This window comes from Leptidea sinapis, chromosome 20, assembly GCF_905404315.1.
Source record: "Leptidea sinapis chromosome 20, ilLepSina1.1, whole genome shotgun sequence".
Taxonomy (NCBI): Eukaryota; Metazoa; Arthropoda; class Insecta; order Lepidoptera; family Pieridae; genus Leptidea; species Leptidea sinapis.
The window spans coordinates 7325029-7352871 of record NC_066284.1 but is presented as its reverse complement, the minus strand read 5'-3'; the positions used below and the strand labels follow the sequence as shown (position 1 = coordinate 7352871).

General features: G+C 35.1%; 3 protein-coding genes across 4 annotated transcripts in view; 2 read left to right on the top strand and 1 right to left on the bottom strand.

Annotated features, from left to right (window-relative positions):
* The first annotated feature begins 3095 nt into the window (after positions 1-3095).
* Positions 3096-11436, top strand: LOC126970181 (epimerase family protein SDR39U1). The gene is made up of 5 exons (XM_050815962.1): positions 3096-3333; positions 3478-3682; positions 8426-8660; positions 9797-10030; positions 10928-11436. Exons 1-5 carry the CDS (start codon positions 3309-3311, stop codon positions 11123-11125), a joined length of 897 nt encoding a protein of 298 aa, XP_050671919.1. The 5' UTR covers positions 3096-3308; the 3' UTR covers positions 11126-11436.
* A 780-nt stretch (positions 11437-12216) lies between these two features.
* On the bottom strand, positions 12217-26675 carry LOC126970172 (purine nucleoside phosphorylase-like). 2 transcript variants are annotated; one of them, XM_050815951.1, is made up of 6 exons: positions 26481-26675; positions 21228-21340; positions 19118-19296; positions 15350-15592; positions 14588-14731; positions 12217-12615 (listed from the first exon to the last, which is right to left on the bottom strand). In XM_050815951.1, exons 1-6 carry the CDS (start codon positions 26579-26581, stop codon positions 12418-12420), a joined length of 978 nt encoding a protein of 325 aa, XP_050671908.1. In that variant the 5' UTR covers positions 26582-26675; the 3' UTR covers positions 12217-12417. The 2 variants fall into 2 exon arrangements, with proteins under 2 accessions (XP_050671908.1, XP_050671909.1); XM_050815952.1 differs by having other exon boundaries at positions 21246-21340.
* LOC126970164 (farnesoate epoxidase-like) overlaps positions 26339-27843 on the top strand; it is a 26763-nt gene continuing 25258 nt past the window's right edge. The window contains exon 1 of the mRNA XM_050815939.1: positions 26339-26403. The gene's annotated coding sequence lies outside the window, so the exon portion shown is untranslated. The remainder of the gene's footprint in view (positions 26404-27843) is intronic.

Below are 27843 nucleotides of genomic sequence, written 5' to 3'. Positions count from 1 at the left end.
ATACAGAATAACGATGAATACTCATAAAAAAACTATTTTTATGCGTGTATTGATTCTCAGGTTTAATTTTGATTATGTAACTTTCAAAGACTTTTCGTGTATGCTGTCTTGATTTTATTTGAATTGAGCGAAATATTGTTCATCCTTTTAAATAAAATTATACCTAAGAAAAAATATTGAAATAAAAATTATTATTTTAGCTTACGACGTTCTTTATCGGTATTATACTTTATCAAACCTTATTAGATCATTTCTAGTTTTCACTAACCTATCGATATGTTTATTCATTTTTGTAGAACACTAGGTATTTTGACAGAAGTCAAATCTATGGTTATAGAGTTCCCATTACTTCAATTTAAGAAAAAGTTCTGAGGTTGTCACAATCACTTTTAGAATATGAGATTAGCGTAATTGTATTAAGTTCGAATTTGATGTACCTAAATAAATTTGAAGTTATGTCTTGTTCGTGATTGTGAATTTAGGCCTATCATAAAGCCGGAATTAAGTGTGTGTATTATTTAATAGATTAATGTGTGAGTTTGGCGACATCGGTTTCCATAGTAAAATGACATGATCCCACTTCTACTAGTTTTTTCTGTTCTGTGTTTATGCCTACTAAATATGTGAAAGAGTGGAGTTGCTAGTTTATAAACTCAAGATTCCCTTACCAAAAATAATTAACTAATATGAGGTTGGTAAGTGAAGAGTATTTAATATGAGAAAATTTTAATTAAATTGAATATAGTAGGTTATGCAGCTTTGTGTTATTTAATTTTGGGATAGTAGATTCGAATTAGGGATCATTATTGGGATCCAAGATGCCCGCCGCGCCTACTTTTGATTTCAATAATATGGATATCGTATCCGAGGTTCTGGAGTATGCAGAGAAAGAATTTAGGATCATTTTTTAAATCCAAGATGGCCGCAGCGCATAATTTAAATTTCAAAAATATGGATAACGTAATCGAGGGTACAGAGAACGCATTTGGGATCATTTTAGAAATCCAAGTTGGATGCCGTGGAAAATTATTATTTGGGCTATACGTATATTTGGGCTATATGCATAGTGGTACCTATAATGATTATTATAATGCCTAACAACTAAAAGACATCTACCGGAAATTGTTGTGCCACATGGAACTAAAACCGTTCAATCATGTGCCACTAGAAAACGTCAGTATTTTGATGTGTTCTTCTTCACTTCATAATATTAATACAACTGCCCCATAAACACGGTCTGGTGATGCAAATGAGGTTGAAAGTGACGGTTATTATTGTAACTTAGAAGAAAAAAACAAACTACGTTTAAAAAAACCGACTTCAAATACTGAAAAGTATCAAATAAGTAAAAAAATAATTTAATACACCTCTTATGCAAACCTTCACCTTTAATATTAATAAAATACTATTATTTATATGTGCTACCTATTGATGGGTTTTAAGTCAGTGCCGTGAATAAGTACGTCACTCGAACGGTTAGCTCAGTTGGCAGAGCACTAGCACGGAACGCCAGAGGTCGTGGGTTCGAGTCCCGCATCGTTCATAAAATTTTGTTTGTGTATTAATCCTAGAAGTGAGGGTTATCACTTTAAAAACATAACAAATTGTGTAGACTTACAAAAGCGACATCTCAAGTCAATTTCCTAATATGCAAATATTGGGGTTGAGCAGGTTATCAACTGTAAAATGGATTCTGTAGATGAAGGCACAGTCTAAGAGCATTTTGAATTTATTCATAAAATTTTGTTTTATTTTTTTTTTATTATAAAAATACAGTTTCTTAAACTAATACAAAATCCTGTAAAACTGTTTATACAGTTTGTCTACAGGATCGAGCGAGTCTCATATAATTAACGATTTTTACAAATGTTACTGCAGCAATAAATAATACTTCAATAGTTTTATTTAATTTATTTTTGCTTGGTTCCCGTCGGATGTCCTCTGTCAAACTATTTAGCAGATATGGTATTCTTTTCTTTAAAGTTCTGTCGCCAAAGTAATTGTTTACTTTAGGTAGTTCAAGTTTGCCTGAAGTCATCGAACGGGTGCCATGATTATGACTAAATAATATGGCCACATTCTCGTGGTGGGGTGAAATTTGCTTTGCAACACGTCTGGAGAAATGTTAATGTAATACAACGCCGCTCGGACATTTTGATGACGTTTTATTAAGCGATTGTGAATATAGTTGTTTATTGTACGTTAATGCATTTCGCTTTTATAATATATATTATGATGTATTAGATAAATAACAATACATAGTTCTCAATACATATCGAAAAACTTAGATATAAGAAAAAAAAAAATACAAGTGTATAGAAATGGAAAATCTTTTTTGAAATATTATGTTGTCTGTTGCTGGCTGATGATCATTATAAGAGTTCTGACTGTAGTATTCAAATAATATTTTAATAGGCAATCGTGATTTATGTGAAAATTCTTTAGTAACGTTACATATCTTTTGTTATGTTATGGTCCTTTCATACATGTATAATTATCAGTAAGTACATGATTTTCGTTATTGTGTTTAATTCATTTACATTACCAATCATCTGTTGAGTATGTGACATTGTGGCGCAAGATTTAATTCCGTTAGGGGTACTTAATTTTAGTCATAATAATAATATCACAATTCCTAAGACTACTCCTGTCAAACTATTGCTATCTAAAAGGGGCACATGGAGACTACTTGTAGAGCAGCCTAGCGAAATTCTAAGAAAAAAGCGATTCCCTCGATTGTATAATAAGTGCAGTGCAGTCATTGATAGATTGACACATGATGGCTATAATCTTGTAAGCAATCGGAGATAGCCGCAATCCACTACGTTTTAAGCAACTGTTCGCTTTTAAACTTAACTGGATCACCGGCCTTCGTCACCAATCGCCTGTAATTACTACTATTTCAAACATAAGTGAACACTGCACGTTTCATACTAAACTAAATTTCATTTTTAACTTTAGCAGTTAGATAGTCCCGCCTCTTATTACCACAGACTTATAAGAGATACTACGTCCATCTTGTAACGTAATACTTACATCCTCTTTGTTCTAGAGTTGTGTTCTGTGGTCAATAATAAGAGCGAAGAGAATTTAAATAGTATGTTGAACAATGTTGAAGGTTCAATCAAGAGTAGCAATGATAATTCATTAGGATTGAGGCTATGGCATGTAATTTATGCACCTACAAAGTACAATGTAAATATTGGTCAAATAAGTCTACACAACGAAAAATTGTCATGAAAAAATCAGTAATCAAGATTTAAATTGCATTAGTGCTGTCAGTGAAAAATAATTTTAATAATTATATAATGGCAGGGCGAAATGTTTTGGTCGGTGAGTCTAATCCACAGAATACTATTACTCTAATGATGGTCTAATCAGAAAAATAAATATTATTTCATCTACCTCACAGATAATAAAATATATTATGTACCTCTTAAAGTATTTGCACCTTTTCTGTATTCTTTTTTTTCTTAGGTGGAGGCACTGGTTTTATTGGTAAACGATTAGGAGAACTACTCCGTAAAAGTAATTATAACGTTTTAAATGTGTCTCGTATGCCGAACGTAACTTCCATATCATGGACATCACTTGAACAATCTGGTTTGCCTCGAGGAAGTGTAGCAGTTGTAAACCTTGCTGGACAGCAAACTATGGATTTTACTAAAAGTTGGACCCCAGGGTATGTAGACAAGTTCATGTTAAAATATATAGTATATACAGTTGCCCTAGATTGCCAAAAACAGCCCATCCCGGACTATTTGATCGATAATTTGTTGAAAAATAGCAGTATTGAATACAATTTGGATGACTGGAGCTTTAACAACACAAGTACTCAAAGCTAAATGCTTATACTATGTTGTCTGGTGAAAATACGACAAAAACTTGCAGTAAGTAATGAAATAGTGTGGATTTGTGAGTAATTCAAAAAATAATGTCTTGCCAAATCTTTGATATTATGTTGTATTTTTTTATGAATTGGTTTTATTTTGATCACATCAAAATGACTATTCATTTAGGTCAAGTTTGCTTTAATATTATTGTATATATTATAAATAGCTCACCCGTCAAACATCAAATTGCCATATAAATATATATATTTTTTTTCATTTAAACACCTCACAAGGGAGCTCATTCCACACCTTTATAGTATGTGGAAGAAAACTCCTTGAAAACCACATAGTGGAGGACACCGCCACACATCCAGATTGTGGGCATGATTTCCTATTTTGTGGTGTGTCATGCAGGGGTGGAAATTTTTATTATATATAAGGATAAAAAAATTATAACCTATTCTCAGACCCACCAAATATACATATAAAATTTCATAAAAAGCTGATCAAGCTGTTATGGAGGAGTATTGTAACTAACATTTTGACATTAGGATATATTTATGTATATATAAAATATAATTATTTGGTTAAATAGCGGGAATACAATAATTATTTAAAGATGAAAATACTATTGCAATGGAGTTAGCCAATCTATGTATACACAAAAACACAAATAAGTGAAATCTTAAATATCTCTTATAATTTGTATCAAAGTAGAAAAATCTTTTTATCTAGTTGCTAATGATTACTATTGCCCCATGGCATTAATCTTACAAAAATTTAAATTCAAATATTTTTTTTCAAAATAGGATATGATATCTCTTATTGAAAGTCAAAAAGTACACATTCCAAAAAGTATGCCGCAGACTTGAGAAGAACGGAGCAAGCAACTCAGCGGAAGAGAAAAAGTAGAGCTATTGAGAAGAACATACAAGAAACTCAACAGCTACTCTTATCAATCAATAGAGTAATTCCATTCTAGATACGATTATTGTTATTTTTGGAATGTGTGCTTCCATCGCGACCCGCTCTTGCATCTCGCCTCCTCACAACTCAAGCACATCTCACCTAAAACTATGTATGTAGTACAAACCTATCTTGGATGACACCGACTCCAAAAATTACAATAATCTTAAATAGAATAAGATTAATTAATTAGATTGTATAAAAATACGCAATTATTTTTATACTTTTTAGTGCACATTATATCTATTGTTATGGAATATTGTTTTTGAAGTCGGTTGTTTTTTGTTATTTTTTTTTTATTTGATTATTTTTTTGTGAATTTGAAGTACACTTACTTACAATTTGTCTAAATATGTGTCGATATACAAAATTTTCCAATGCAGCATTGAACGTAAGCACTTTGCGATTTGATTACAGACAGTTAGAAATTCTGCCACAAATTGCAACCTTACTGTAAGTCGTTAAGGAGTCCCATTGATTAATTTGCTCCCAAGAATTGAAGAGTTCTGTTACTATATTATATCGAATAATTTAGAATTGAGAAATTATCAGAATTAATCATACTCTCACTACCTTTGAAGTATATCCTTTTCAATATAAAAAGAATCATCGAAATCGGATGGTGAGATATTGAGTATACATACCAATAGCAAATTTAAGACTTTTATGGTTTTCTCATGGATGCCATTGTCAGGTCTGGACCAAATTACAATGGACTACCTGAGAAGCACCAGCTTTCAAATAAAAAAAGAATCATCTAATTGGTTCACCCAGTCAAAAGGTTTTTGAGGTAACAAACCTAAAAGAAAACAGACCGACGAATTGAGGACCTTCTCCTTTTTTCAAGTCGGTTAACAAGAAAAATATTGTACTCTATATAATTTAAAAGTACTCTATATATTTTATATAAGTTTTAACCTGTATGGGACTCATAGTCGATATTAATTTTACCTATATCATGTATATCATTTGTTAAACACTGTATGTTCCCTGAAAATAAATAATTAAAAAAAAAAAAAAAAATTATCCTGTATCGGAAGCATCAACGCTTAGAGCTTGAATTCATTGTTTGTGTAAGTATAGCATGGCCGCCGCTTCACTCGCTGCCCCGCGCTTAGCTGCGGCTGTGACGACAAAGTCGTGGCCAGGCTGTAAGGCTCGATATCCACCAAAACGGATAGGAGATGCGAACTGTGTGTAGCGGAAATAGTCCTGTCATTATAGTAAGTTCACTGTAAGTCTGTAAATACTTGTATATTGACACCCTAAAAGTTGTCTTCACAAAAGTCGGTTTTTTACGCTTTTTTTGGAAATACCTCATTTCCTATGGGTTTTTTGCCATTGTATTTTCATCAATATTGTAGAATACAAAATTCTCTACAAATTTTGTTTAAAAATTTTTTTATACTGTGAACCGTTTTCGAGATAGAGGGCGGAGAGCGCGCGGTCACAGCATCACTTCAGGTCAACCGGTGCCTCCGGTTGAAAACGCACCATATATAGCTAATGAACTATCGATAAATCAATGATTATTGATTGATTGATTTGTCAATTTTTATTAACTATTATATTATATTTTATCATTTTTTTCCTAACCTATCCACTTTTTATTCAGTACTAGCTGACCCAGTAAACGTTGTATTGCCGTAAAAAGTAATAAGAAAAAAAAAATAAGTTAAATTTTTGGGGTATATGAGAAATAGATGACGACTTAAGATTTCTCCATCTACATAAAAATATTATCAAGATAGATAGTTACTGTAGTTAATCTACCAACTATAGTTAGCTAAAATTAAGTTTAAGTTTATTTTTAACCTCCTGAGAAACTTAGAATATAAAAATTCTAATTAGTTATTCATTTGCAACTATTCTATCAATTTGATTCCTGAACGACGGGGGACACATCAAAGGAAAAACAAATTGTACTTTTCATTTAATTCCGAGAATTTTCATATTTATTCACCTTTTAAACCTTCCCTGGACTTCCACAAATAATTCAAGACCAAAATTAGCCAAATCGGTCCAGTCATTCTCGAGTTTTAGCGAGACTAATGAACAGCAATTCATTTTTATATATATAGATTAATTTATTTAACAACACTTACCTGCCCATCTAATTGCAGAATTGTTAGTGAAAATATAGGAATTATATTTGAATTTTTAACATAATTAATATTAATAACTTCTTACACGATGAAAAAAAAAAACAAATAAATTATGAATTAATCTTTTTATTAAAAAATATCATTCAATACATTTATTTTTATTGAAAGTAAAAAAATGGAATAAAGGATACAAAAACTATAATTTATAATTTTAATCATCTTCTTCCTCTTCAACGTCGTCTTCTGGCTGCTGGTAAATTTCAAACTGGTCTTCATTATCGTCTTCAACGACATTTGTCTCAAGTTCTTCCATGATTTCGGGGTCAAAGGTTCCATCTTCGTTAATGTCGCTCTGATAAACTCTGACAAGCTTGTCCATTACATTGGCCACAAGCTAAAGAGCATTGCATAGCCCGCTTTCCTGCATCCGCATCGCGAACCACAACCACTCTTGCAGTTGCAGAAAATTGTATATAGCAAATCTTCTGGAGCATGTGGTAAAATTGTCATGATAGGCTCCATAAAATCGTTTCGCATTGCCCAACCCCATACCTGGGGTTCCAAATCAAGCCCTAACCAAGTTTGAAGTTTGAACAATATACACGGTTGAAATGTTGATGAGCAGCTGCACTTGTTGGTGGAATATTTGAAAGCTGCACAGGTTTATTAAGTTTTGTAGACTTGACTTAATGCATATAACGAAGATGATCGAGACTTTTCACAGATTTCGGAGCATTATATACTGTGAATAAGGTTTGAGTTCCACTCGCTAATAATCTCTGGGCCGAACAATTTTCTTCCTCAAATGCGAAAGAAAATGATAAAATATAATATAATAGTTAATAAAAATTAACAAATATTTATAATCATTGATGTATCGATAGTTCATCAACTATATATGGCGCATTTTCGACCGGAGGCACCGGTTGACCTGAAGTGATGCTGTGACCGCGCGCTCTCCGCCCTCTATCTCGAAAACGGTTCACAGTATAAAAAAAATTTTTAAACAAAATTTGTAGAGAATTTTGTATTCTACAATATTGAATATAAATACAAATAATAAAAAATCCATAGTAAATGAGATATTTCTAAAAAAAGCGCAAAAAACCGATTTTGGTGACCTTTAACATTGAAATTAAATAGTTGCTTACACCCTACCATATGTAGGTCTTGGGACAACTTTTAGGGTGTCAATATACAAGTATTTACAGATTTACAGCTGGGTATCTCAAATTCCGAGATTCTTACCTAATTTAAGCTTAAATGACTGGACTAAAATGTGAGCTCTGAGAGCACGAAATCGGTGATGTCTACAAAAAGCGGTCTGCCAAATAAAAATTTCCGTTCTGCCGCGCCGCTTGATCAATTTTTTCTTTGGATTTTTATATAGGATATTTATATTTGGAGTTTTTTTATCGAACTTGAGCACTCCAGTAACTGGATGAGAACTAACGCATGAATCCTAAATAGATTTTAAAATTAAATTTAACTTTTAATCATTTAAAATTATTCTCCTTTTAGATTTAAACAAAATGTTATCAACTCTCGAGTATTTACAACTAAAGCGCTTGCAACTGCAATTCAAAAAGCTAATGATAAACCTAAAGTATTTGTTGTAATAACTGGTGTAGGCGCATACGAGCCATCTGAAACAAATAGATACGATGAATCCTCTCCCACCACTGGCAAGGATTTCTTTTCGAGGCTTCTAATAGATTGGGAAAATGCCGCCAGAGTAGATCCGCCAGTGAGATTGGTAAATATGTTTCTATTATTTTTTATCTAAATTGGCCGGGCCTATGATTTTAATTATTTTGTCAAATTAATTAGATTAAAAGTCTGTATATCCTTTGTATAAGGACAGCTTAACTACTTGAACTCTGCTCCAAATGACAGAATTTCATGCAATTGTAGTCCGTAAATCATTGAAATCAATGGCGGCCATGTTTGATTACCAAGTTGTATGTATTTCGAGTCCATATGTTGGTAGGTCCATGATATCACCACCATTGTGCAAGTTGTTCTAAAGATATGTCTGTATTACATACAAGAATGTAGCATGTTATAACTACCGTCATTTTAGAAGTTATTTTTTTTATTAGTTCCAATTGTTAAATAATTCACATTAATAAATAATACAGTCGACAAATATTGTAAATTATTATCCAATAATCTATATATTATAAACTCAAATTACAGAATACACATTACAAAATACCTCAACCTTACAACAACGCAGTTAAATCCTTTTTAAATCTTGCAGATATTTTTTTGTTTCGAGTATCATATACTTAGCAAATTTTGGTGTAGAATAAAAGACTACAATATTAAAATATGTTTTAAATATAGTTTTTGCATTATTATTTTCTTACATATACTAAAAAGTGGGGAAATGTGTTGCTTTGCTTTCTAAATGGTTATCCATTTCTATTAGCGTAGTCAGTTTAAGTAAGTTTTTCAAAGCATTTCTAAAAATAATAATTAAGTCTTATTATATATTTTTTCTGTATGTCATAAGGGCGGTTTTCCTGTCGCGCTGATTTCCATGCGGATGCATTTACTCTGAACGCTCATGGCCACACACAAGTGCAGCTGAAGCCTGCAACCAATCTGCGTTCCCCGCGCGTGTAGCACGCGTGATAGGAAACAAGTGTTTAAAATATTAGTATGCGGCTGATCCGCACGCGGACTAGACCCGCATGCGGATGAAATTCCGCGCGACAGGAAAACCGCCCTTATGAACTCCTATTCAATTTATAAGAAAAATAAAAAAGTCAGTTTCAAGCAAAATTTTAAGAAACTCGCTATCTTTCTTCTGATGTATTTTGCTTTAAACATACGCCGATCATATCAACCAATACATATTTATTTTAGAGGATATTTTCCTTTTAGGTTATAATTCGTTCTGGTGTTGTTCTTGGAAGAGAAGGTGGAATGATCAAAAATATGATAGTACCATTTTTCTTTGGCCTAGGAGGTCCACTAGGTTCTGGTCAACAATACTTACCATGGATTCATGTAGAAGATCTAACCAGTCTAATACTGTTTGCAATTGAAAATGAAAATGTTAAAGGTGTTTTGAATGGTGTGGCTCCACAAGTGATTACAAATGCAGATTTTACTAAGGTATGTCTCGTAAACAGGTCACATAGGTAAAAATACTAATTAAATATTAACTAATTTAATATACTAATTAAAACTATATAGCATATCGAATATCAATTTGTTTCTATAGGCCGACCGTTTTTCTGAGTCCTCGCCTGCGGGGTACAGGGGCGTGGGGGTATGACGACAAAGGGGACTGAGACAGGTGCGGGCGGCGGGGGCGCTTAGTGAGATATACCCCGCAGGCGAGGACTCAGATAAACGGTCGGCCTATAGGTCCGAATATGGACAGTGATTTCTGCTTACATCAAAGCCATGTTTATCTAAATTTGCCGACCAAGGAAGCTTGCCATATTATTAAGTAGTGGTTATGTGCCATTTCATGCACGAACCTGCCCTTGGTATAATGCAGGGTGCGGACTGCAGTAAAGCAAAAGCATTTTACTGTGCAATATATCAGATTTGAGGTCTAGTCGGCAGGATCGCAAAGTATCGGATCTCAAATTAAACAAGTCTCTTAGGCGGCTAAATTGTGGAATTCCCACCAGCCTATAAACCTGGATACAATATTTGTTGAGTGTCATGAGTAACCTTTAAGTACTACCAAAGAATATATAATAGTACAAGTGCGGAAACCTCACTCCGCAAAATCAATTGAAGAAAAAGGGACTCTTGCGTTTATACACTATAGTGTAATTCAGATCGCACAGCGCTACTAACCTACATTTTTATTCACCTAGAAGTTGCATCTCTTTCTATCGCGTGACTCTTACCTCTTCTGAAGACGTTAGGGTTGACTTCTTTACCTTAAACTGTACCTACCTAGTATAAGGTCATCTTATAAAAATAGCTCAGTTTTTTCTATAATACAAATAAGTATTTAATCGTAATTTTAAATCAATATTCCTTCGTTTTCAGTCTTTTGCCAGAGCGATGTCGCGGCCTGCGTTCATCCCAGTACCGGAATTTGCGCTAAATTACCTTCTGCATGAAGAAAGAGCCATGCTGATGACAAAAGGTCAACATGTAACGCCGACGAGGGTCTTGGAGTATGGCTTCAAATATAAATATGATAATATTGACGCAGCTTGCAAAGAGTGTGCCCATTTATTATGAATACCTACTCAATGGTTTTCAAAAACAGCTCGTAGTTTGTATAAACTGGGGTTACATTAAAATAATCCGTGATATAAACACGACAAGACGTCCCTTTATTTATTATATTAACATGTGAACTGCGTTTTGTACACTGTTAGTGAATAACAAATAAATTTTATGAATTAACATCGTAGGTATTACGTAGAAAAAGGCAACTTAAAATTGTCATAACAGAAAGTTTGTAAATATTATTTGAGCTTGAAATTTTTCGGTCCGTTGTTGGGCGTATTTAGAAAATATAAGAATAATTAAATTTATTTTACAATAAATAGTTTTATTTTATAGCTAAGTCATATAAAGCCGGCAACGCATCCCTTGATACGTCCTGTTGTTGTGGATGTATTGTCGTTTGCCTTCTCTTATATATAAATAAAATTGTATCGGACATTTCAGGCTTATTTGGTACATGTTGAATGCGAGTTAATAACTCTTAGTTAATGATCAGGCTAGCTAAACTCTAAGAAAAAAGCGATTCACTCGATCTGGCAGATGACAGCTATAATCTTGTAAAAAGAAGATAGCTAAAATCCACTACGGTTTAAGCAACTGTTCGCTTTCAAACTTAGCCGGATAATACTTCGTCGCCAATCGCCAAACTGTGATTACTACTATTTCAAACTTATGTCAAATGACTGCACGTTTCATCCGCCTCTTATTGCGTAGCATTTACATTCTCTTTGTTAATGAGCAGCTGGCGACAGAACATGATGCGCTTCGAAGTTTGTTCAATAAAAGCGTTTTGGAGTCACCTAGGACGGTATAGAATACTACAAAATATGTAATATTGTGCTGACGTAGTTGTTCTCGTGTTCTTCTGACCATTTTCTGCCGAGCGCTTTCTTGATTTATTTCGCAACAATCCATTTTGAATCTGTGCCGATATCTCTTGTTTTGAGTATTAAAGGAAAAAAACAGTAACAAACTCCCTAAAAGCTTTAAGCTGGATATATTAGTCCCTTATACTCGCCCGCTATGTTTCTTATTTCCACGTAATTAAACTTATAATACATCTTACTTATCTATATTTTTACAGAAAAGAAAAGAAAATGTACACTTTGAATTTTTTTTTTTCTGTTTAATTTCAAGGTCGCATTTACATAAGAATAATTGTGCAATCTTGGTAAATCAATATCACATTAAACCATGGCGTGATTTCATTAAAGATAATTTAAATGTTTCCAAGAACAATAATATATTATAAATTACAATTCTTAAAGTAAATCAAGTCGTTTCTGGGTTCTTTACTCGGTTCACGTTCTCTGCTCCTCCCTCCCGAACTCTTCCACCAGTCGCGCCACGTACTTCCGGAGCACGTCCTGCCTCATCCTGCCGACGTCCAACACCTCCTCATGGTTGGCTTCGTTGTCCTGCTCGTAGCTTGTGATGCATTCGTTTGTTATTAGTGACAAGCCGAAAACTTTTAAGTCGCAATGACGTGCTGTGATGACCTGTCATGAACATAATAATTATTTAAAGATTTAAATATCTGCTTAGTATGAAGGAAAATTTTATTAATTAAAAATAATACTACTTTAAAAGTTTGCTGGATAAGCCGTGAATATTCTGATGAATAATTTTAAGATAGATGTTCTTATCGTTTGTTTTACAGCCTAGTTTAAATCCTGTAAAAGGGATTAAGTTAAAGAATAAATTTCATTATCACACTTAAGTAATTTGATATGTCAAAATCTCACCGTTGATAACAACCTTACTGCTCCGATCCGCCAAAAACCTAGTGACTCATTTGAATCCCATAGGAGGGAGCCCTCCTATGGGCTTCCTGGGCTGCACAGTTTCGCTATTAGGGCTTTGTGCTACACCCGATCGAAGCCCTTCGCTATGTCCAAACTCACCGCCAACGTATGGGTGAGATATGCAAGAAGATCACCAGCTGAGTGACTCTGACGGAAACCGTGCTAGCAGTTGCTGATTAGCTGGTGCTCCTGTAGGTATCCCAAAAGCTGGCGGTTGATTATCGACTCCATATCTTTGGAGAAAACGAAAAAAGAAATAGCAATGGGGTGGTAGTTGGATGGATCCGAGCGTACACCTTTCTTGGGGGTCGGGTGCACTAAAGCCGCATTCTGAAGAGTAGGAGAGCCGAAAAAAGACGGCTAAGGTCTAAAAATCTTAGTAATAACAGGCCTATCTTATTCCCCGTGTAGGTATCGAAATCGTAAGTACGCGTGGTGGCCTCTACAGAGATGTCAAGTATGGATATGTATTATGTACCTACTATCTAGTAAGGATGTTTGTCACCTACTTCACCAGTCCGACCGGTCATCTGATAACGAGGTAAAGTCCCCCGAACTAAAATAAATATAAAAGAAACAAAAAGTAATTTTATGTAAAACATTAAATTCAAACTAAAACCACCTAAATATAATAAAACAAATAATATTCTTATAAAAAAAGTTTTTTTTTAATTTTTCAATCACTTTAATAAATATTTTTAAAAAATTTATTAATTAATTTTATATAATGGAGAAACATAAATAATAAAGCATATAAAGGTCATTGCGATCCAAAATTATTTTTAAAGCTTCCTAAAGACGCTGAAACAATCTAATTTAAAGAGATTATTGTTATAATTAAAATTACCATACAAATGACTTAAGTTTTCTTTAGTGTTAATTCCGCCAATATTTGTTTTTAAAACAATTCGACACGTGTTTCGCCTCTACACGAGGCATCCTCAGGACGTGTTGTCTCGCCAAAATTTGGCACGAGACTGATTAAAATTACCATTAATGACAGCTACCTATTTATTTCCTATAGGTACTAAGTAGGTTTGAGTATGTCGTGGTCTTCCAACGCATACATTGCTATCTGCAACTCGAAAGAAAATTGATTTAAAATTACAATTACATACCTATTTATATTATAGAAAAAACTGAGAAACTATATTTATAAGTTGACATTTTACTAGGTCGGTAGGTACAGTCTTGGGTAAAGAAGACAACCCTAATGTCGTCAGAAGAGGTAAGAGTCGATAGAAAGAGAGGCAACTTCTAGAATATAGATGAATAAAAATGTAGGTTATAGCGCTGTGAGATTATTATAGCATAAACGATTTTCTTAATGACACCACGGACTGAGAATAAAGCGAACACCCTCAGGCTCTTTAATTATAAATGTTTATTGTACGATATTACATTGTAATCCATATTTTATTTATAAAAATAAAGCCCGCTGAGTTTCTTGCGCCCATTCTTCTCAGGTCTGAGGCAGTCTCTTTTGAATGGGTGGTAGTTTTTGACGTTCAATAAGTGATTTTAAATCCTATTTTGAATAAAAATATTTGAATTTGATCTGAATTACACCTTATTGTATAGCCTCAAGAGTCCCTATTTCTTTGATTTTGTGGAGTGAGTCCTCTGTACTTGTACTATTACATATACTATACATACAAAAGCTTACCTCATGTACCGTCGACATGCCAACAGCATCAACTCCAACCATTTTCAACATATTCAATTCAGCGACTGTTTCAAAGTTTGGTCCACCGAGGCACGTGTATACTCCCTCTCGCACTATATTTTCTATGTTTAATTCTTTTGCGACCTGGAAATAAGAAAGGAAGGTATTAAGACGTGTTTTAGGCACTGGCAGAGGTACCCGAAAAAATACGAAATTGCCGTTTTCTACTGAAAAATTCAAGCATTTGTTTTCTAAGGTAATAATAATCGAAGTATTAATTATATCCTCATATTATAATAATAATTAACCCATAGAAAATACAAATATAATAAAACTACAATCAAATTATGTATTAATTACAATTAATTATTAATATCAAGTTACAAATAAAATACATGAATTACAATTACCTACCTACCTTTAAAGGAAAAAAAAAAACATTTTCTATTTTTAGTGATATAAACATCTATCCATCTTTTGTAATTAATATCATTTTATTAACATTGTTAGAGAATCATCAGAATTTCGTTGTTGGAGAAAAGATGCAATTCTTGTGCGAATTATTGCGAAAAAGTCGGGTGTTCTCGCTCTCGCAAACATATCTGTAGCACTTTGACTGCTAGTTTTATTTTGATGAGAACAGTGTTGTTTTTATTATTTTCCACGCAGTTTTAATTAGAGCCTACCATGTACCTTAAGGGACTTCCAAAATAAAAATTAGCCGAAATTGTCAAGCTAATATCCAGCTAGAATTATGTATACCTGTTTGGCAATCTTCCTGAATTCCAAATCATATGCCTTGCTCATGGGCGGGAAGCGAGGTCCGAACCTCTCGTCGTTGGGCCCGTGCAGAGGGTTGTTGCCCGCGAAGCCCATCATGTTGATGTGGTCCTTTACTATCATAAGGTCGCCAATCTTGTAGCGCGGGTTGAGGCCGCCGGCTGCATTGGTGGCTATCAAGGTCTTCACACCGAGAAGTTTCATAACTCGAACAGGCAAGCAGCACTGTATAAACAAAATGTATTTCGGTTATTGTTTCTAAGCCAAACTTCATAATCACAATAATGGTAAAACCGTTGGAATCAGACATATTTCTTGGCTCTTGATTCCACATTACAATGGGGGCAATTGAAGGATTCGCAAATAGACTTACTGCTGCACTCAGAAAGCTTCATAGCCTTAATGAAAGTTTAACAAAATATCATTAACTTCGTTAATTGATGGTTCCTCTCATACTCGTAGACTGTAATATTTAATGATTCATTACTAAAATAGGTACCTTAAGGAAACATTAGGCTATACTAATCATTATCGATGCATATCGATGGAAAGTAAGATTTGCCGTTTCAAAATTTATTTTACAGAAACAATAGTTAGTAAAGTCCTAAACTTTATATATACGAGGAAATAAATACCAACTTTTGATCTTATGCAACTCTGGAAATAGAAAAGCACATATCTTACACAGGATCATAATATATGTAACTCAAATTGCGTCTTTATTTTTAGCATTGGCAAGCAATGGCAGATGTCACTGAATGAAAATTGTCAAACAATTCGTATTTTATTCAAAATAAAATGAAATTTAATTTGATATGGAAAAGGAGTATAAACCAGCGTACGGGTCACATAAAGTTTAGTCACCGCCGCTCACATTCTCTTGCAACCCCAAAGGAATCACAGGAGCGTTTCCAGCCATTTAGAAACGCGCTTTTTTGAAGATATCATATCGTATCGTTCTGGAAACACCGCACAATTATTTGCATGAATCGTGGTAATAACTAACTGCGAGGCCTTCTTTCCCTTGCTTTCGATAGTAAATACTGATTTAAAAGAGTGGCAATCAGTTTCTTGCCACTTCTTCTCATTAGCTCAACCTTATAAGAAGTTGCGGTAAATTTAATAAGAAAAGTAATTTTTTGACATTCATAAGTGTCCTTTCCGTAACCTACATAAATAAAGTGATTTGATTTGATATCCCGATCTGCTGACTTGTAGTGCCGAACGCGGCGGGTCCCGGATAGTCACTACACTCCTAACCAGTTAATGGTCGGACGTTCCGAGAGGGGCGTCGACAGAGACCTGGTTACTATCGGGATGTGTAGTCAGCAGAAGATTTAATAAGGACGGCATGTGGCTATTCACATCCGGGAGCCGTGTTGGAGACTCAACCAATTGTGTCCGTGCCAGTGCCCGACCATTAGCGAGCGCCCTGTGACGTTAACACAGCTAGCGACGTACAAATCCCAGTATTATTATTCTAATATCATCGTCAGAGCGTATGAGAGCTGTTCGTCAATGTGCGGGACAATAACAGTCTTCACTGACGTCACGCGTTTTACAATCACATTGCGCTCGGCTGGCTGTTGATAAGTGATAACCCCAACGCGGCCGCTGGGGGTCGCCTCGCCTCGCCTCGCCTCGTCTCTCGTCTGCCACTCTTTCATCATCCGATTCAAGTTGTTATTTACGTAAATGTATTGTTGATATTGAAATAATTTTTTGTATGCGTGATCCCTCGGGGTCACAAGACAACTTTGGTGACAAATACGTAGATAAGATATTATAAGCTGTTGAAATTTGTATAAACAATTGCTTTCTGCAACTACTCACAATTACTTTATATTTTCTGATATCTTTATTTTATGAAAATAGGGGACGAGACGAGCAGGACGTCCAGCTGATGGTAATTGATATCCCCTACCCATAACAATGCAGTGCCCCTTAGGTTTCTTGAAAAACCCAAAAATTCTAAGCGGCACTACAATTGCGCTCGTCACCTTGAGACGTAAGTAATAGCTAATTTCACTAGCTACGGCGTCCTTCAAACCGAAACACAATAATGTTTACACATTACTGCTTCACGGCATAAATAGGCACCGTTGTGGTACCGATAATCTAGCCGCCATCCTGTGCAAAGGAGCCTCCCACTGGTAAAATATCTGATCGTTTGGTGCTAAATATAACGTGAACAAAAAGCATTTTTATATTTACAGAAAAAATAAACAAAAAAAATATGATAAATGGAAGTAATTACCTCTATTGAATAAATTATCATAATGAGTAAATAAAAAACATTTAAACAATAAATTCGATATTTCATCTATTAGCACTCCAAGCAACAATTATATTTTTTATTGTTTAATTGAGAATAAAAATGACGTATATTTTATTCCCCATCCAAAAATCATCAAAGGCGCACAAGCATATTATTTTGGCAAGAAAGAGATCGCACGTCTATAACAATAATTTATATCACGTAGCTATAATTAGCTACAAGTGTACATTGTTACTAGCATGTCGGTGACGCGAACTGGAATGTTTTTTTTTCCCGAAAGCGCTCAACGTTCTGAAAGAAGTTGTCACTTCAATAGTAGATACGTTGGTCACCGAGCACAGAGAACAATGTTGGCACGAAGCGAACCCGACGCGACTGGCTGAGTGCTAACTTTACTACACTTACGGGAAAAATATTAAACGAATTAAGGAGGTACTTTGGAATTAAGTTAATTTGGAAATTATATAAATGTAATCTTTTAATTATTATTAAATAAATATTATTTAATAATATAATTTAAAGTCTTTTTACAGCCTTTTGAAAAAAAACTTTAAGACCATCACACTGTTGTATATATAGGTATTTGATGTAGCACTTATCTATACTGCTATGTACCTATATTACACTCATTGTAAAATTTGATTGAAAAGAGTGGCCATGGAGTTTCTTGTATGTTCTTTTCACAAACTCTACTTATTCAAAACATATAATATATTCAATTCGAAAGCGATTAGTATAAGCCTATTTGAATAAAGTTTATTTTACTTTGAATTGACTTCTACTTTGAATAATATAATTTAATATATGAACAGGGTCCTGGTACAAATCCGCCGTGTCACGCGTGTCACACCTTGACTCTGTCCACCGAACATACTTCAATATGGGTCACACTTTGACTCCGTCCACCAAATATACTTAAATATGGGTCACACCTTGACTCCGTCCACCGAACATACTTCAATATGGGTCACATTCACTCCGTCCACCAAACATACTTAAATATGGGTCACACTTTGACTCCGTCCACCAAACATACTTAAATATGGGTCACACCTTGACTCCGTCCACCGAACATACTTAAATATGGGTCACACCTTGACTCCGTCCACCGAACATACTTCAATATGGGTCACACTTTGACTCCGTCCACCGAACATACTTCAATATGGGTCACATCTTGACGCCGCCAACCGAACATATTTCAATATGGGTCACACTTTGACTCCGTCCACCAAACATACTTCAATATGGGTCACAGCTTGACTCCTATCACCGAACATACTTCAATATGGGTCACACCTTGACTCCGTCCACCAGTTATACTTCAATATGGGTCACACCTTGACTCCGTCCACCAAATATACTTCAATATGGGTCACACCTTGACCCGTTCACCGAACATACTTCAATATGGGTCACACCTTGACTCCGTCCACTGAACATGCTTTAATATTGGTTACACCTTGACTCACCTTCCAAAGCGGGTATCCTTCATAATAATGGAACCGACCCTGCATTGCCACCACGGGCACTTCTCCCAATGTCCCGAACACCATTTTCCCGTGATGTCCTTCTACGGTACTGACAGGAAAATTTGGTATCTCCTCATATGGTATACGTTCGGCCTCCACGATACTTTCTGCCAATGAGCCTAAAGCAAAAAATATATTTTAATTAAAAAAGATAACAAATTTACTATCGCTAACAAGTCGTCTTCTAAACTTTAGCTAGAATTTAGAACTGATGGTGAAGTTACGAGCAAAGTCACAATTGGCTCTGATGTTATAAAAGCTTTTAAATCTATTAAAAATAAGGCGACAAATTAATGATCTTTGGGGCATATCAGTAAAACTTGTCACCTTGTCTTCGATTGATATTCTTGGACCAGAATTAGCTGTAATATTTAACAGTTCTATAGACTATGATGAATTTCCTGATCTAATGAAACATAGTAAAGTAGATCCTCTGCTTAAATTAGGTTGTTCGACTAACCCTTCTTACAATAGAGTATAGAGCAATATCTGTACTACCCACTTTTAGTAAAAGGTTTGAAAAGTTAATGTTAAATCAATTGTTTCAACATTTTTTACAAGTAATTTATAACACTTCAATCAGTGCATTAAATTTACTTTACCCAATGTTAATCAATGTACAGCTTAAAAACGAGAAATTGGTTATAGTTGATACCACGATTCTTCTTGGAATTCAAATTCAAAATAGGATGTGAAAACCACCACCCATTCCAAAAAGTATGCCTCAGACGAGAAGAACGGGCGCAAGAAACTCAGCGGGTTTCCTTTTTTTTCGTATAAAATATGGTTTCAAAGTAATATCGTATAATTAAACCTATTATTAGCCTGAGGGTTGTTCCATTTCCACTCTGTGCTAACATTAAGAAAGTCATTTATGTAATATTAACTTTTACCAGACAAACGTTTTTAACAATTCTTTTGAATTCCGTAATACATTTGTTTTGAACATTTCTGGGATCTTGTTGTAAAAACAATACATCGCCCATCAAAAGACTTACTAAGTCGACTTAGCCGAGTAGTAGGCATTACAAGTTTGTCTTTTCCGAGTGTTAACATTGTGGTTATGTAGAATGTAGATGAACATTCTTTTTTGTTATTTGGTTGAGTTCTCGTAACAGGTTTCATTATGCTCGCTTAAATGTCACTGTTTGTGGCGGTGATGTGACCCATATGTCAGACTCGGGTGTCAGCGGACATCCCCTAACGACTAAAAGCATCCTCAACGCTGTCAGCTTTTAAGGCTTGTAGCGTTGTAGCCTCTTGCTGTTAGGCAACGCAAGACAAGAGGCTTTTTAATTTAGTGTGAATGACAGATACGTCTTACACTCGCATTTACTTAGTCACGTTGTTTTAGTGGGCATGCATTGCTAAAAATACAAATTAACTGTTCGCCGTTATTTTTTCAACGTGTTCACAGCAGTCTCAAACACATTATCTAGATATAATTATCAAAGTAAAAGTAGAAGTATATTAAAAGTAGTAGTAAAAGTATAGTAAAAGTAGTAGTATACTAGATAACTCTTTTAATAGTAGTAGAAGTGTAGTAGACCAGTGGGAGGCTCCTTTGCACAGGAAGCCGGCTAGATTATGGGTACCACAACGGCGCCTATTTCTGCCGTGAAGCAGTAATGTGTAAACATTACTGTGTTTCGGTCTGAAGGGCGCCGTAGCTAGTGAAATTACTGGGCAAATGAGGCTTAACATCTTATGTCTCAAGGTGACGAGCGCAATTGTAGTGCCGCTCAGAATTTTTGGGTTTTTTGAGAATCCTGAGCGGCACTGCATTGTAATGGGCATGGCGTATCAATTACCATCAGCTGAACGTCATGCTCCACTCGTCCATTATTAACATAAAAAAAAAATATTAGACTGGTAGAACAATATGATAACTTTGTGCGAGCTTGTCGTTCAATGCCGTGACGCGCGGCACCGATTCAGTTAAAGTTCTAATGATACTAGAAAGATGGACAGGACAGGATCGGAACTTAACGTAAACAAATTTAAAATTATGTGTACAATATAAGTATAAAGGTATTAATAATTTATATACCCTCGTTCCAATACGAACCCATCCCGGAGCCACAAATGATGCCGATCACTGGTCGAGTGGACGTTCTCGACAACAGGAACTGGGCTGTCTCCACCAGCATCTCGTACGAGTACCTGCGAATTAGAAATAGTATTAGTACTGGAAGCAACATCACCTCATGATGCAGCGTGAACGTGAGGTCCTCGCGAGTAGCGGTTGTGGACATGTCGCGACCACTGCCTGACCAATGAGCGTGCCGTATAAGCCTCACACCACAGGCGGGGAAATGTTAGGTGTCCACTGGGCTATGAGGCGGATGGCGCACTTGATCAGCATGTTTTATATTCCTGATGACATTGTCTTGACCTTGACACTTATGCAATGTACGAAGCTATTCTAACAACTCTACTAATTATGTATCTATATCAATATTATCAACTTTGGGCGTACATTCGAAATAAATGAAAGGGATACACCGGCTCTATACCGTACCTACCAGCATCATCTATTTAGCATAATGTCTTTATACCGTGGTATGTGTGTTGGTTAGGGAGGATATCTGCTGTGGTCGTCTCAGCAATTTTAAAGGGACCTGTCTACTCTCGGTGTGTAGATATTGAGGACCGCGTGTGTGTACAGGTCCCATATTGGTAACGCAGAAACGGATCATCTCATGGGCTGCATTCAAGCGGCAATTGACGACGTGCTTGCACAGATCCCTTGCCAGATGCTGAATTCGTAGTCTTGGGTAATTTCATGGCTTGATTCACGCACCACAGACTAAGCAGGGCGATCTGTGCATAATTTTTCATTGGCGTATGGTCTGTCCCAATAATTGGTTGAGTCGCAAACGTGGCTCCCAGGTGTGGATAGCCACATGCCGTCCTTATTCTGCTGATTACACATCCCGTTAGTTACCAGGTCTCTGTCGACGCCCCTCTCAGAACGTCCGACCATTGCCTAATCAGGAGTGTAGTGCCTATCTGACGCGTCTCACCATTCGAGCATAGTTTTCTTCTTTGATGTCTTTTCTATGTTCTTGACAGTGAATGTGCCTGTGACGTAGCAGTGACTGATGTAGTACCGGTGGCAGAATACAGCCTTGATTTGATGCGTAAGTTAAAGCAGCATCTGACTGTAAATAACAGGAGTATCGTACCTGGGTTGCGGCACTGGGCTTGAACTTTAAAAAAAAAGTGTATACATCTTTCTAAAAGGACGGCAAATATCCTGTGAATCCTCTGGTGTTGCAAGATATTGCAATAAAATATAGGCGGTGATCACTTAACATAAAGTTAATGAACCGTATGGTAAAAAGGTAATGAAAAAAGGAGGTTGCAATGTAACAGTTTTCCGTTAGTGATAATAATATAAAACAAATGTGGGTGCAGCCTTGAATCACTTTCAATAATAAAAGTAATCAGGTTTATTTTTATCATTATTTATTTAAATCTATGTATCATTTATATATATCTATGTTTAATATTTACATATCCACATTGACATGGCAATAAAAATGTATGATGTTACCTAGATTAACATAGAAAATGTTACCAATTTACAAAATCAAATTTACAAATGCAGCTTTAAGTAATATTGGACATCACTGGACAGCTTTAATGCTGACCTAGTGTACCAGATATTTACCTGCTGGTATTTATGAAGGTTACATTCATTAAGTCACTGTAGTTGTTCGCAGTACTCAACGTTCCGGACAAATATAAAACAGATTAAAATAAAGATTCAATACTACTACTGACAGGCTCAGTGTTTTCTACAATCCCATGAGCCATTCGATTACCAGTGGGAGGCTCCTTTGCACAGGATGCTGGCTAGTATATGGATACCACAACGGTGCCTATTTCTGCCGTGAAGTAGAAATGTGTAAGCATTATTATTGTGTTTCGGTCTGAAAATTACTGGCCAAATGAGACTTAACATCTTGTCGCAGGTTGACCAGCGCAATTGTAGTGCCGCTCAGATTTCTTGGGTATTCCAAGAATCCTGTGCGGCACTACATTGTAATAGACAGGGCGTATCAATAACCATCAGTATCTCGTACCTAATTTTCATAAAAAAGAAGAAATAACAAAGGATGTAAGTATGTATATTTTGGCATGTGTTCAGTAATCGAATCTAATGGGATTAGAGGTTGTCGAAGGAAGGCAAAATAATGATAAAACTTGATGATTCTTGTTTGAAAGTTTGTTTTTGTTTTTATGTTAATAAGAAGTGGCGGAAAGAGCAAAGCATTAACTGATAGTTATACGCCCCGCTCATTATAATGTAGTGAAGTTCAAGATTGTTGATTGAACCCAAAATTATGAACGGCATCGCAATTGACTGCGAGTATTAAATAAAAAGAGTAGTACATAGCTGGTAACACTATTATATTTCAAGATGACAGTGTGTTGCTGAGTACCGACACCACGACACCTAAATTACTATTGTATTCGGTGATGCATTACTTTAAAATAACCTAGCTCCTTGCTTCCATTCTTCTCAGGTCAGCTATAGTAGGTTCTGACTTCTAATTAGTAGAGATAGAAAAATATTTATCAGACACTGAGTCCGTAGGTACCTACTATTGACGGTACACAATACCATGGCGTCTGTCGCACTGGATGGGTGGGTCACAACGACTTCCAACCTACAGATAAATCTTCAATGTATCTTAGAACCAGGCAGCAGTCGAACTGCCAAAGGGGATCTGAGTCCGTAACATATGGACCGGAGCCATTACCACCCACACCTTATGGTCAAAATTAAAGAAGGCTGCCCATAAAAGAGGAATAAGCCCACATAACACAATTATTAAGAAACAGCTGTTAAGGATCCAGGCACACACTCGGAATATGATAAGGCACACTGGCCAAATACGTAAGGGCGTTAATCAATTTCAATTTTATTTATTACAAAATGATTAAATTAAGATATAATAATACAAAAGTCTTGCTTTAAAGCTAGTTAGTGCCTGATATAGGTAATCCTGTGTTTCAGGCATAAAGAGCTGATATTGAAACTAAATAAAAAATTTACAAAGTACGTTCAAAAAAACCGACTTCCAAAACTCAAAAGTATAAAATAACATTTAATTTAATACACCTCTTATGCAAGCCTTAAATCTTTCATACTAATAAAATACTATTCAGTTTTAGTATGTGCGACGTATTGGTAGGGCTTAAGCCCTTTGCCATTTGGTCTTAAGACCAAATGGCAAACATTCCGCCAAGAATCACGGAAATCGGATCATAAATCTCAGCGTAATCTGTGTAAATACATAAAAAATACTAATCGAAATGTGAACCTCCTCCTTTTCGAAGTCGGTTAAAAACGTAATGAAGTAAAATGGTATAAATTAATCTACTTATACTACTTATCTTTAAGAATATAAGTAAACAATGTCTTTAAAGTAATGACTATTAACTAATACAAATAAAAAACAGATAATGGTTATTTTAACACTATTAGTAACTTTTATAGTACTGTATCTTCATAGGAAATATTTTGAAGTGCTTCATTCAGTTTTTTTAGCATAGTTGGTAAATATAAAAAGCCAGCCACAGCATAAACTAGCATCTATTCGCCACGCGTATGGCCGACAGCGCTTTAGAGGGAACGGAGGAGTTGTGGTGGCCAGGGTGCGGCACGCTCCCAGGAGGTCTATTACCATAATCGAAAGCCGAAGTATCGGTCCGAAACGAAAGAACAACCAAAGATTTTCGGATCCGAATAGTGCGGACGGATTTCGTTTTGGACCCATAGATATAACCATAAAAAGTGAGGTGAAACAACAAAAAGTAAATGTCAAGTGAATTTAGGTACCTATAAAGTAAACGAAAGACAAAATGTCTAATCGTGAACTTCGGATCGATCTTCAGATCCGAAACACTTTCGTAATAGGAAAATGTACAATCCGTCAACTGATACTTCGTATTTCGATTTTGATAATAGGGCTCCAAACCCCACAGAGTCTAAATTGTGGGACGGTCTGGGGTGGATGGATTTAGGAGATGGCTGACACGCACAATGGCCCAGTAAAGAGGGCTATTCAGCTCACTCAAACTAACTAACTCAGGGATAAAAACGTCCCAAACTGATTAAGCATAATAAGATGTGAATCCTACCCAAACTCGTTCATCGAGTGTAATAAAGTGTAATCAACTTGTCTTGGTTTTCTTGTAGAACACGAACATTAAGTATTACCTGTCCGTAATAGTACGGATGTTTTCAATAATTATTTACGATTTCACCCAGTATTCAATGGTAATTAATACAATATGTATTACAGTAAGTAAAGAATACCTAATTTTATTAATAAATACGGTCTTAAATAGTGAAAGTAATAGGGAAGAAGTAATTACAAGTCAATGTCATTGGCTTCGCGTCACTTATAAGGAATATAATATTATAGTTAACTCGTTAGTCAATAAACAAGATTCTTCACATAACTATCTCATTATTTTATAACGAGTTGTATATTTTTAAATTCTATACAGATCGCAATATTGGTGCTACACATAAACTTATGAATAAATAATAAGTCTAGTTGAATCATTGTTTGTTTCTGTGAAGTCCTAAATAATGTATGGAGTTTAATGGGGATTACTTCATGGAGTGCAGTTAAGTCCAACTTGAGAGATAGGATAGTTTTTATTTCGAATTGGGACCCATAATTATTTTTATTTCCAATATTTATTATGTATGGACATATTTTCTATGAGAGAATTTTTTGACGCACGGTTTGACAGTTCTGCTATGAAACAATTTGATTATAACAACAGTGAGCATATTTTACGAAATAATTCTTGATGTTATAAAATATTATTGACAAATTCATAAAAAACAGATTTTTTGTTATCTTCAGAACAACTTTTGTCGGGTCAGCTAGTATATCTATATGTATAGAAATGAAAGAGGTTATCATTTGTACGTCTAACTCTAACGCATCACGGAAAGCTTAAGGATTCCGAATTGAATTAAGTCTTCTAACTTTTATTCCTTAAATACTTGGCCCTTATCTAAAGAAATATTGCGATATCTACATTTTATATAAAGTTATTATACATTAAAGAAACAACGATATTTATAGGCATTCCATGCTCTGTGATCAGTGAGTTCTCGGACGACGTCGCGGGTATCAGCTAGTGTTACAATGAACGTGTTTGTTCAAAGAGAACGGTCGCCGGTGCTAACTGTGAGTATCATATTATGTTACTTTAACTGCAATATGTTTTTAATGTTGTTCTTTGATGAAGCCAAACGATCTCATACCTTTTATGTCCGTTTCCATTTTCCGTTTCTACTTCTGGAAGGGTGTTCTTAGGTGTGAAGACCTTGCTCCCATTTTCATATGACGCATTAGTTGGAGACATCACAACACTACGTTTATTATCAATGATTTATTGCAAAGCTGAGTAGAAGGTCCAGTTCGTCCGATAACACACAACGGTATGTGATCGTTGTATATCACGCACTGACTTATATGAGGCACTGGTCGGTGCTCGGTGCTTGCTGGACACCAGTAACATTAATTATTTAAATAAAACACTTACCAAAGTTAAGTTTTTAGATTAGACGTTTGCGTAAAAGTTACATTTCTTATTATTATTTTAGTTAACCCGGAAAGGAAAGGAAAGGTCTTGAAACATTTCAAGACCCTTCTCAGATCTCGTTTTCATGGGGGCAAAGATAAGAACAAATATATACACGCGTTGTTGTCCTTTAAAAAGGTTTTTATTTAAATGTGTAAAACGCGCGTTAATCAATGCACTATATTAATTATGAAAGGTTCTGTTATTTGTTCAAATTTAATTATTAGTACCTACATTATCTATTTAAATTGCTTACTTATAAGTATGTTAAAAATATAATGCCTACTACTCGGCTAAGTCAACTTAGTAAGTCTTTTGTGGGGCGATGTATATGGTTTTACAACAAGATCCCAGAAAATGTTCAAAACAAAAGTATTACGTTATTCAAAAGTATTGTTAAAAAATGTTTGTGTGGTAAAGGTTACGATGACTTTCTTACTAATACCACAGATTGGGAATGGAGTGACCGCCCTCAGGCTATTAAATAATAAGTTTAATTGTACAATATTACTTTGTAAGCATATTTTTTCGATGAAAAAAAAGTCCGCTGAGTTTGTTGCGCCCGTTCTTCTTAGGTCTGAGGCATTCATTTTGGAATGGGTGGTAGTTTTTGACTTTCAATAAGTGATGTCACATCCTATTTTGAATAAAAATATTTGAATTTGAATGCTAATAATACAGTGAGAGACCGTACCAAAAAAGAGTTTTTATTAAAAAAGTTCTACGTAAGTCCTTGTCTATGTTATTAGTTATGTCTGTGGTATGTGCCTGTGGTATTTTAACATTAACAGTAGGTAGGCTATAGTCCTGCCTGTTGTAAGTGTGAGTCGTGTTGTAATACGTCATACCAATAATAATATAATACCAATCTCGAACAGAACAGAACCAGAACGCCTGTTCGCTAATATAAACTGATATATTGTTTATTACAGGTATACTAGCTTTTACCCGAAAGTTTCATGTTTTTATGTGCGAAAATGAGAAATTCCCCAGCAAACTTTTATCCCTTATTGTAACTTATGTCTTTTCCCAAGGTCTAGTCT

What these genes read in the sequence shown, in the direction of transcription:
- LOC126970181 (XM_050815962.1), top strand. Translation starts at nt 3,309, where the DNA reads ATGGCAGGGCGAAATGTTTTGGTCG. An exon ending in ACTAAAAGTTGGACCCCAGG is followed by an intron (nt 3,683 to 8,425) that starts GTATGTAGACAA and finishes TTCTCCTTTTAG; the next exon opens with ATTTAAACAAAATGTTATCA. An exon ending in TAGATCCGCCAGTGAGATTG is followed by an intron (nt 8,661 to 9,796) that starts GTAAATATGTTT and finishes TTTTCCTTTTAG; the next exon opens with GTTATAATTCGTTCTGGTGT.
- LOC126970172 (XM_050815951.1), bottom strand. Translation starts at nt 26,581, where the DNA reads ATGTCTCCAACTAATGCGTCATATGAAAATGGGAGCAAGGTCTTCACA. An exon ending in AATGGAAACGGACATAAAAG is followed by an intron (nt 21,341 to 26,480) that starts GTATGAGATCGT and finishes TCTAATTCGCAG; the next exon opens with GTACTCGTACGAGATGCTGG. An exon ending in AAGGATACCCGCTTTGGAAG is followed by an intron (nt 15,593 to 19,117) that starts GTGAGTCAAGGT and finishes TTGTTTATACAG; the next exon opens with TGCTGCTTGCCTGTTCGAGT.